A 10,006-nucleotide genomic window follows, 5' to 3' on the forward strand; every position below is an offset into this window, starting at 1 on the left:
CTATCACTCCTCCCCCTTATCTATGGTGGTAATGTCTCTCGTAGAACCTGGAGCTCTCCAGTTTGGCTAGTCTGGCTGGACACTGAGCCCCAGGGAGCCTCCTGTCTCTCCCTCAAGAGTGACTAGATTCTAGGTGTGGGCTGAGGCACTGTGCTGTTTATATGGGTGCTGGGGATTTGAATTCAGGTCCTTGGATTCATATCCTCATTCTTGTACAACAAGCACTCGAGTGACTGAGCCATCTGCAGCCCTCAAAGTTTTTTTTTCCTTCAATTTTATGGAGTAGGGATGGAACCCAGTGCCTCCTATTATGTGAGCACTGCCACTGAGCCACACCCCAGACTGTCCCCCAAGCTCTTCATCTCCAAAGAAAGGAATTGTCCTCCATCCCTCCATTCCTTCTGCCTCATCCTCAGATCATTCAAGGGAGACACCCACCCAACCCAACCCTGAGAGAGAGACCTCCCAAGGTGCCCACCCCAGCAGGTCAGGGGACACCCTGCTCTGTAGTTGGCTGGGGCAGACAAATAGGACTCAGGGGACTTTGCCCAGGGAGAAATCAAAGTGGTGTGTCTGTTCCCAAGTGCCCCTCCTGGGCAAGGGAAAGGTGGTGCCAAACTGCTCCCTCCCAGCCTGGGTTCCCAGACAAAGAATCTCTGTCCCTGGAGAGAGGGGGTGGAGCCCATGTAGCTGGAAAAGATTGGGTTCCCTAGGGTGAAGGGAAAACAGAGAATCTCCTCTCCCCAAGAGATAGTATTCTCTAAACAGAAGGTTATCACAAAGTCTTATCCCTGGCCACCTTACTAGGAAGTTCTTCTGGCGGTCTAACTACCTTCTTTTTTTAACATTTACTTATTCATTATATGTATGTGTGCGTGCATTCCTGAACAAACCTCTCAGCTTTCTAGGAGAGTCAGAAGACTTCTTTTTCTCCTTCTCCTTCTCCTTCTCCTTCCCCTTCTCCTTCTCCTTCTCCTCTTCTTCCTCCTCCTCCTTCTTCTTCTGCTTCTGCTTCTTCCTCTTCTTTCTTCTTCTGCTTCTGCTTTTTCCTCTTCTTTTTTCTTCCTCTCCCTCTCCTTTATCTTCTTTTTCTTCTTCTTTATCATCTTCTTCCTCTTATTTTCTTCTTCCTCTTCTTCCTCTTCCTCTTTTTTATCTTCCTTTTTATCCTCTTTTTTATGTCCTCCTCCTCCTTCTTTACTACTACTACTACTACTACTACTACTACTACTACTACTACTACTATTACTACTACTACTATCACCACCATTGGAGTCCCTGGAATTGAACTTAGGTCACTGGGCTTAGTAATAGGTACCTTTATCTACTGAGACATCTGTCTGTCCCTAGACTAACTTCTTGACATCTGACTTTTTGAGGGGAGGGGACGTTGGGACAGAAACCAGGCCTTGTGCATGATGGGAAAGGGTTCTAACGGCCAGTTATATCCCCACTATGCTCTGACTAGCTTTTATCAGGAAAGACTTGCAGCAACACACTTCCTGTCTATTCCCCTGTGAACCAGACCTTTTATATGCAAAGTCAGGAAGGGAAAGAATGCCCACTCCCTCTTTAAATGCGCTGACACACCGGAGTAAAACATTCAGAGTAACTTACAAGCCAAGCAATGGAGCTATGACCCGGAGCCCAGCACCTGAGAGGCTGACAGCCTCAAATTCAAGCCCACCTAGATTACAGAGGGTGGCCATGTCTCAAAAAAAGACAAAATGTTGGAGAACTGGTGACACTCTCCACAGGGTGAAGATGCTTGCTGCCTGCCAAGGACACCAACCTAAACTGGATCCTTGGAACCCACAAGGTGGAAGGAGAGAATTGACCATCACGAGATGTCCTCTGACCCTCATGTGCATGACATGTGGACACAGAGAGAGACAGACAGACAGACAGACAGACAGACAGACAGACAAATGTAGTTTTTAAAAAAGAAAGAGTCTGATCACAGCGGCTGAAGAGAGAATGTTTGCTCACTATCAGGGTTGGGCCTTGAACTGCATCTCCATTTATTTATTTGTTTGTTTGTTTGTTTGTTTTAGTTGAGACAGACTAAGTTGCCAGCCTTAAAGAAAACCACTAAGCATGGTGGCACCCCACTTTAACCCAGCACTCTGGAGGCAGAGACAGGTGGATTTCTGTGAGTTTGAAACCAGCAGGTGAACAGTCTCCGAGGCTGCCTAGCCTCAGCCAGGTCCTCCCTGGGAGTCCCTGCTCTGCAGCGGAGGGATCAGGTGGCTGGGGTTTAGGAGAGATGAGCTGAGGCAGTAGGCCCAGTGGGGGTAGGGCAGGGACTGAGCAGGTGATGTCACAGGTTCCTGAGAGGATCAGCATGGCCTCTCAGCCTCAGAGGGTGCTCATCTCTGGCTGCTCTTCAGGGATCGGCCTTGAACTCGCTGTTCAGCTGGCTCATGACCCCAGACAACGTTACCAGGGTAAGGGTCACAGCCTCTGGCACTCTTATCACAGCCTCCTGGGTGTAGGTTGAATACACGGGGCTGGGGAAGACCCTGGATACACAGAGGAAGCTCCCTGCTACACTCTCAGCTCATACACATTTCTTTTTTTAAGAGTTGTTTATTTTTGTTTTATGTGCGGGGGTGTCTTACCTGCAAGTGTATCTGTATACCATTTACTACCTGGTGCCCAAAGAGATCAGAGAGGACGTCAGATCCCCTGGAGCTGGGGTTAAAGACAGCCGTGAGCCAGGTTGTGAGTGCTAATAACTAAACCTCAGTCCTCCGGGCAGTCATCCAACTCCTCACATGCATTCTTGAGTACTGAATGACCAGCAGAAAAAAGCCATTAGCAAGAAACAGGGTGGGGGGTGTGAATGTGTGTGTGCACACACATGTGCCAAGATTTAGACCAACTGGTAGTATGTTTGCCTAGCATATATAAATCCCTGGGTTTAATAGAACACAGTTGTGGTGGCACATATCTATAATCCCAGCATTCAAGAGGTGGCCAGGAGGATCAGAAATCTATGGTCAGCATCAGTTACGTAGCAAATTCAAGACTAGCCTGAGTTACATGAGACCCCATCTGAGGAGAGAAAAAACAAACACAAACAAACAAACATAACAGGCCCACGATGGCCCACATCTGAAACTCTACTATTCAAGAAGTTGAGGGGTTGGGGATTTAGCTCAGCGGTAGAGCACTTGCCTAGCGAGCACAAGTCCCTGGGTTCGGTCCCCAGCTCCGAAAAAAAGGAAAGAAAAAAAAAAGAAGTTGAGGCAGGAGGACTCTGAATTCAAGGTCTGCCTAGGCCACATAGTGATACCTGCCTCAAAATAAAATAGGCAAGCAAACAAAAAAATTTGAGCTCTGGGTAATACACAGAGGCAGAGGCAGGCAAATCTCCGTGATTTTGACACCAGCCTGGTCTACAGTGCAAGCCAGGGCAACCAGGGCTACACAGAGGGACCCTGTTAAAGAAAGAAAGAAAGAAAGAAAGAAAGAAAGAAAGAAAGAAAGAAAGAAAGAAAGAAAGAGAGAGAGAGAGAAAGAGAGAAAGGGAGAAAGGGAGAAAGGGAGAAAGGGAGAAAGGGAGAAAGAGAGAAAGAGAGAAAGAGAGAAAGAGAGAAAGGGAGAAAGGGAGAAAGAAGGAGAGGGGAGGGGAGGGTGCTGATACTGATCTGTAATCCTAGCATTCAGGAGCTGAGGAAAGAGGACTATGGTAAACTCAAGGCCAGCCTGGGCTACAAAAAGATCTTGTCTAAAAAAAACAGAAAGAAAGAAAGAAAGAAAGAAAGAAAGAAAGAAAGAAAGAAAGAAAGAAAGAAAGAAAGAGAGAGAGAGAGAGAGAGAGAGAGAGAGAGAAAGAAAGAAAGAAAGAAAGAAAGAAAGAAAGAAAGAAAGAAGAAAGAAAGAAAGAAGAAAAGAAAAAGAAAAACAATCGAGGGAGGGAGAATTGGTGGGGGACTAAGCATGTCCAGTGGTTAAAAAAAAGTTAAAGTAATAAAGTGAAGTATTTGGAGCGAGGTGTGCTGGCACACACTTGTAGTCCCAGCTCCCAGGAGGCAGAGTTCAAGACCAGCCTGGTCTATATAATGACTTCCAAGACAGCCAGGGTTACATAGCAAGACCCTGTCTCAAAAAAAAAAAAAAAAAAAAAAAAAAAAAAAGTAGGGGCTGGAGAGACAGTTCTGTGTTCTGTGATTAAGAGCAGAATCCCAGTTCACACAACCTCCGGAACCCCAGTTCAGAGCATCCAACAAGCAATGCACACAGACAAAACACTCACACACAAAAAGCAAATTATAAATCCTGGGGAGAAGTGTGGAGTGTGGGGGAGCAAGTGTCCCAGAAAGCGTCTCAGAGAAGGCTGGCTCCAGCATCCCTGAGGTGGACTCCTGACAATGCCCATTAAGCTGATTACAGCTCCAAGATGAAGCTCTTACTGTATTACGGTGCACCTGAACTTGAAGCCTCAGAGGGACCGTTAGCCACTACAGCTATGCAGGCCATCCCTGAATCCTCTGACCCAGAGAGGAAGCTGGCAGACACTGTCACGTTGAAGCCAGCTGCCGGGGTGAGAACATCACCCCAGTTGGCAGAGCCGATTCTCCCAGTCCTCTGGGTTAGAGGTGGGCAGAGCTGTGAGTGTGGAAGCATAAATTCCCCTGCGAGCATCCCTGTGGGAGAGCACACACACTGCTGAGGGGCTGCGGCAGCAGGGCTCAGAGGGAAGTCAGTGCTCTGAGGCAGTCCTGGGATCACGTGGTAAAGGAAGAAAACCAATTACTACAAATTGTCCTCTGAGCTACACACACACACACACACACACACACACACACACACACAGAGAGAGAGAGAGAGAGAGAGAGGGAGGGAGGGAGGGAGGGAGGGAGGGAAAGAGAGAGAGAGAGAGAGAGAGAGAGAAATATACAAAATAAAAGTAAAACATTTTTTAAAAATAATATTGCTAAAGGAGGTTGTCGTTGGTTGCAATGTGTGTGTGTGTGTGTGTGTGTGTGCATGTGAGTGTGTTTGTGTATCCCGAAGACAGACCTCCCAGCCAGTTGCTTGCTAGGCAACACTTCTACCACTGAGCTACACTCCTAGTCTTTTGCTATGTTTTGAGACATCACCTCACTGTACAGCTCATACTAACCTCGAACACAAGATCCTCCTGACTCAACCTCCTGAATGTTGGGGTGAGAGGCATGTGCCCAGCTAACTCTATCGAGACCATTCTAAACGAATCTCCTGTGCCGTTTAATCCCACCCACTCATTCTCTTCTTCCCCGTTTTAAAAATGGGGAAACTGGAGGATCTAAGGCTGAAGCCCAGTGGCTTAGCACAGAAGAAGTCCTGGAGATACAGATCTGCCACTCTAGCACTCAGGATCTGGAGGCAGGAAGACCGTAGTACAAGTTCAACCTTGGTCATACAGTGAGTTTGAGACCAGCCTGGGCTACATAAAGAGTCTACCTCTGTGTGTATACACACACACACACACACACACACACACACACACACACACACACACACACACTTGCCTCTCAAGCCTGACAACCTGAGCTCACTCTCCAGAACTCACAGTGTAAGAAAAGACTGCCTCAGGGTTGGGGATTTGGCTCAGTGGTAGAGTGCTTGCCTAGGAAGCGCAAGGTCCTGGGTTCGATCCCCAGCCCCAGAAAAAAAAAAAAAAGAAAGAAAAGACTGCCTCCTCACTTGACCTCTGGCTTCCATGCATGTGCCATGGCACACACACACACACAAAGCTGGAGTATGTGAACATACATGTATAAGTGTGGATTTGTTAGATTGGTTCTAAATGCAAGTGTGCAAACACATGGGTCTCCATCTGTGACTGTTCTTGTTAGATCATAGAAATAGTTGGGCATAGTAGCTCACGTCTGTCATCCCAACCCTCAGGAAACTGAGACAGGAGGATCTCCACAAGTTCAAAGCCAGTTTGGTCTACACACCTAGCTGAGGCTACATAACAAGACCCTGTCTTTAAACAGAAATAGGAGGGCTAGAAAGATGGCTCAGTGGTTAAGAGCACTTGCTGTTCTTGCAGAGGACATGGGTTCAGTTCCCATCCTCCACATGATGGCTCCCAAATCAGGCACGTGGTGCATACACATACTTACAGACAAAATACACATTAAAAAATTAAAATGAACTTTAAAATTTAAAAAAAAAACAATTATCGTGCTTCCCACACGAGCATGAGGACTAGAACTCAATTCCCACACCCAAATAAAAAGCCAGGCTTGATAGCCTATCCTTGTAATCTCAGCACTTGAGAGGCAGAGGGAGGAGGAGCCCCTAGAACTCACCTGAACAGTTAATCTACCCTGTCTGGTGAGTTCCAAATTCAGGGAGAGACTGTCTCAAAAAAAAGGTGGGGCTGGCAGTGAGATGGCTCATTAGGTAAAAGCATTTGCCTCCCAAGCCTGACAACCTGAGCTCACTCCCCAAAACCCAGAGTGTAAGAAAAAACTGCCTCCTCACTTGACCTCTGGCTTCCATGCATGTGCCATGGTGTGCACACACATGTGCACACACACACACTTAATTTGTGTGTGGGAGGCAGTTATCTCCTAAGGAATGACACTCAGGATTATCCTGAGGCCTGGACACATACATGAATGGGGACACACACACACACACACACACACACACACACACACACACACACACGCAGCAAAGGAGCCCAGCACCCTGTTCAGCTCTGTTTTCTGCTTCCAGTGGTGGCCACCATGAGGGACTTGGGGAAGAAGGAGCCATTGGAGGCAGCTGCTGGAGAGGCTCTTGGAAAGACCCTCAGCGTGGCCCAGCTGGACGTGTGCAGTGATGAGTCAGTGACTAACTGTCTCAGCCACATCGAGGGAGGACAAGTGGACATACTGGGTGAGACTTGGTAGCCCCTGGGGTCACACACACACACACACGCACACACACACACACACAACTTTTAAGTATATACCATCAGCAAGATGACAACTTCTGGCCCTGGATAGAGGGGTAGACCAGTTGGCCAAGAGTCAGGAGTACCAATCTGTTAATTAGAGATGCCAGACTTTGGGGGAGGGCTGCATGGGAAAGACATTCACTCATAAGGAGAAAAGCATATGTGGTTGGGAAAATTACTTCAGTGAGTCATTCAAAGACAGGAGGATGATGAAGCAGCCACTAATGTCCTCACAGAGCCTGCAAAGGGTGGGTGGGTCTGGCCATCTTGGTGCAGTTTGGGGGCAGATGGGAATTGCTCATACATGTATGACCAAGATTCGTTTTCCAGTAGCTCTTCCATCCACTCTCCCAGGCCCAGAGGCTTGTACAAAACCCAAGCTGCTTAATCCAACCTAGGTTCCACATGTCTCCTCCTAGACTGGTTCTGAGGACTCAGGTCCTTGGGATGGCTTCAAGCAACACTCTGTACTACCCCTTAGTGAACAACGCAGGAGTAGGCCTTGTGGGGCCCCTGGAGGACCTCAGCCTAGCCACCATGCAGAATGTGTTCAACACCAACTTTTTTGGGGCTGTCCGTCTGGTCAAAGCTGTGCTTCCAGGCATGAAGAGGAGGCGCCAGGGTCACATCGTGGTGGTCAGCAGTGTTATGGGGCTCCAGGGTAAGTCTGGGGACACACTCCCTGCATCCAGGATTAGAAGGCTGTCAAAAAGGTTTTAGCTCATAGTTCAAATGAATTTGTGTTGAGAAGGACTCTGAATGGGATTGATTTATCTTGTCTGTCCTGGTGAAGGAGTAGGCAGCGGTGGGATGCATGTCATCAACAGCCATCTACAGCCCAGAATCAACCCCACTTCTGGATATCCTAGAAACACCCTTTCACTCACACCCCTGAAATCCAGTGCTGCCTCGGTGCTCCTCCTCCTTGTCAAAAGCCCCCTCAAGCCCCAGGGATGTAAACAGGGTTGGGACTCCAAGACTCAACAGAAAAGACAACGGAGATCTATGCAGGACATCTGCTATGGACCTATTCTAAAAGCTTCCTACTTGCCATCTGTGTTTCTGGGATCTTCCTTCTCAAATCCTTCTAGATGCTCATCCACATCCTGAACATACTCTGTGATCTGACTCCTTCCTCAGCCACCCTCTAATTGCATTTGCTATGGAGAAGCATTAACAAGCCACTGTGCCCATGGACCCTGGGGATGCCATAAGTAAATGAACCATAGATGCAGATGGAGGGAAATAGGGGACTTTCCTAGGAGTAGGATGACCTTGTCCTGATGCTATGTGTGCCCATAGCACAGTCCCATACACCCTGTGACTCTGGGGCCCTGAGCATCCCTTCATTCAAATGCCCAAATCCTCCTCGTTCCAAAGACCTTATTACCCTGGGACCCACAAAGTCTATCACTGACACATACACCTGAGTGGCCCTCTCTCCTCCACTTCCAGGCGTCATGTTCAATGATGTCTATGCAGCCTCCAAGTTTGCCCTGGAAGGGTTCTTCGAGAGCCTCGCGATCCAGCTGCGACAATTCAATATCTTGTGAGTTGGGCACCTGGGTAGCCAGAGGGGAGATGGTGATTTAGGGGACAGTGAAGGAGAGGGAATGGAAGGCAAGTTAATAGAGAAGGGGCTCGTGAGGCTGCAAAATAATGAGCAGAGTGGGCTACAGCTTAGCAGAGAGTTCCAGCCATCTCAGCACTGCAAAATAACGACAACAATAATCATAAATACTAAGGAAGGTCCAGGCTTTGTGGCACACAACATCCCCCCCAGCACTCGGGAGGCAGAGGCAGGCAGATCTCTGTAAACTCTAGGCCAGCCTGAGCTACACAGTGAGTTCTAGGACAGCCAGGGCTACACAGTGAGACCCTGTCTCAAAAGAGTAACAACAAAAATAATGACACCTGGAGTAGGGGGAGGATAAGGGAGGGAGTTGGCTGAAGCCCAACAGCCAAACCCTGGCCCTCTTCCCAGCATCTCAATGGTGGAGCCAGGCCCAGTCATCACTGACTTTGAAGGAAAACTCCTGGCTCAGGTTTCCAAGACGGAGTTCCCAGACACTGACCCGGAAACCCTGGGCTACTTCCGGGACTTGTACCTCCCAGCCTCCAGGGAGCTCTTCCGCTCTGTGGGACAGAGCCCGCGGGATGTGGCCCAGGTAGGTGGACAAGTATATGGCTCAGGATGTTGGAGAGCTCTGTAAGTCCCAGAACTCAAAGTCCCCTTCCACAGGTCATTGCCAAGGTCATCGGTTCCACCAGACCCCCACTCCGCAGACAGACCAACGCTCGCTACTTCCCACTGACGGCGCTTAAGGCCCTGGACCCCTCTGGAAGCCTGTATGTGAGAACTACCCACAGGCTCCTTTTTCGCTGGCCTCACCTTCTCAGCCTTGGTCTCCGATGTCTGGCTTGTGGCTGCCTCCCAACACGTGTGGGGCCTACATGAACAGGGCAGAACTGACCCGTCCCACCCGGAACAGCAGGGCTCTGCTTGGAAACCGTACAGACACATTCCCATTCAGGCCCGTGGGGGAAAAATTTTTTTTTACAAAGTCTTACTATGTAGCCCTGGAACTTACTATGTAGACCAGGCTGGCCTCCAACTCACAGGCGTCGAGCTGACTCAGCCTTCCTAGTGCTGAAATTAAAGGCCTGTACCACCACACCCATACTAATGTACTAACGTTTGTACACGTACCCGGGGTGCCCTCAGGGGCCAGAAACAAGCATTAATTACCCCGGGGCTGGACTACAGTTTGTGTGAGCTCTCCAACATGGGTAACAGGAACTGAGCCACACCTCCATACTTTTTTTGGCATGGGTGGTGTGTATGTGAGTGTGTGTGTCTGTCTGTCTGTGTCTGTCTGTGTCTGTGTCTGTCTGTGTGTCTATCTGTGTGTTTAGACATGTCTGTCTGTGTGTATGTGTGTCAGTGTACATGTGTGACTATATGTGAATATACATGCATGGGCACCTGGGTGCATGTGTAAATGGAGGCCAGAGGCTGACACTAAGCATCTTCCTAGATTGCTCTCCACCTCATACATTGAG

At 48.7% G+C, this 10,006-nt stretch overlaps 1 protein-coding gene across 1 annotated transcript; it reads left to right on the forward strand.

The window, feature by feature from the left end:
• Positions 1–2,344: 2,344 nt before the first annotated feature.
• Rdh8 (retinol dehydrogenase 8) lies at positions 2,345–9,620 on the forward strand. The gene is made up of 6 exons (NM_001168593.1): positions 2,345–2,447; positions 6,721–6,882; positions 7,425–7,604; positions 8,399–8,492; positions 8,928–9,111; positions 9,186–9,620. The coding sequence occupies exons 1-6, from the start codon at positions 2,345–2,347 to the stop codon at positions 9,399–9,401; spliced, it is 939 nt and encodes a 312-aa protein (NP_001162065.1). The 3' UTR covers positions 9,402–9,620.
• Positions 9,621–10,006: the final 386 nt, after the last annotated feature.

The sequence above is a fragment of the Rattus norvegicus genome, chromosome 8 (genome assembly GCF_021556685.1).
Source record: "Rattus norvegicus strain SHRSP/BbbUtx chromosome 8, alternate assembly SHRSP_T2T, whole genome shotgun sequence".
In the NCBI taxonomy this organism is placed as follows: Eukaryota; Metazoa; Chordata; class Mammalia; order Rodentia; family Muridae; genus Rattus; species Rattus norvegicus.

What these genes read in the sequence shown, in the direction of transcription:
- Rdh8 (NM_001168593.1), top strand. Translation starts at nt 2,345, where the DNA reads ATGGCCTCTCAGCCTCAGAGGGTGCTCATCTCTGGCTGCTCTTCAGGG. An exon ending in CCCCAGACAACGTTACCAGG is followed by an intron (nt 2,448 to 6,720) that starts GTAAGGGTCACA and finishes TTCTGCTTCCAG; the next exon opens with TGGTGGCCACCATGAGGGAC. An exon ending in CTGCGACAATTCAATATCTT is followed by an intron (nt 8,493 to 8,927) that starts GTGAGTTGGGCA and finishes CCCTCTTCCCAG; the next exon opens with CATCTCAATGGTGGAGCCAG.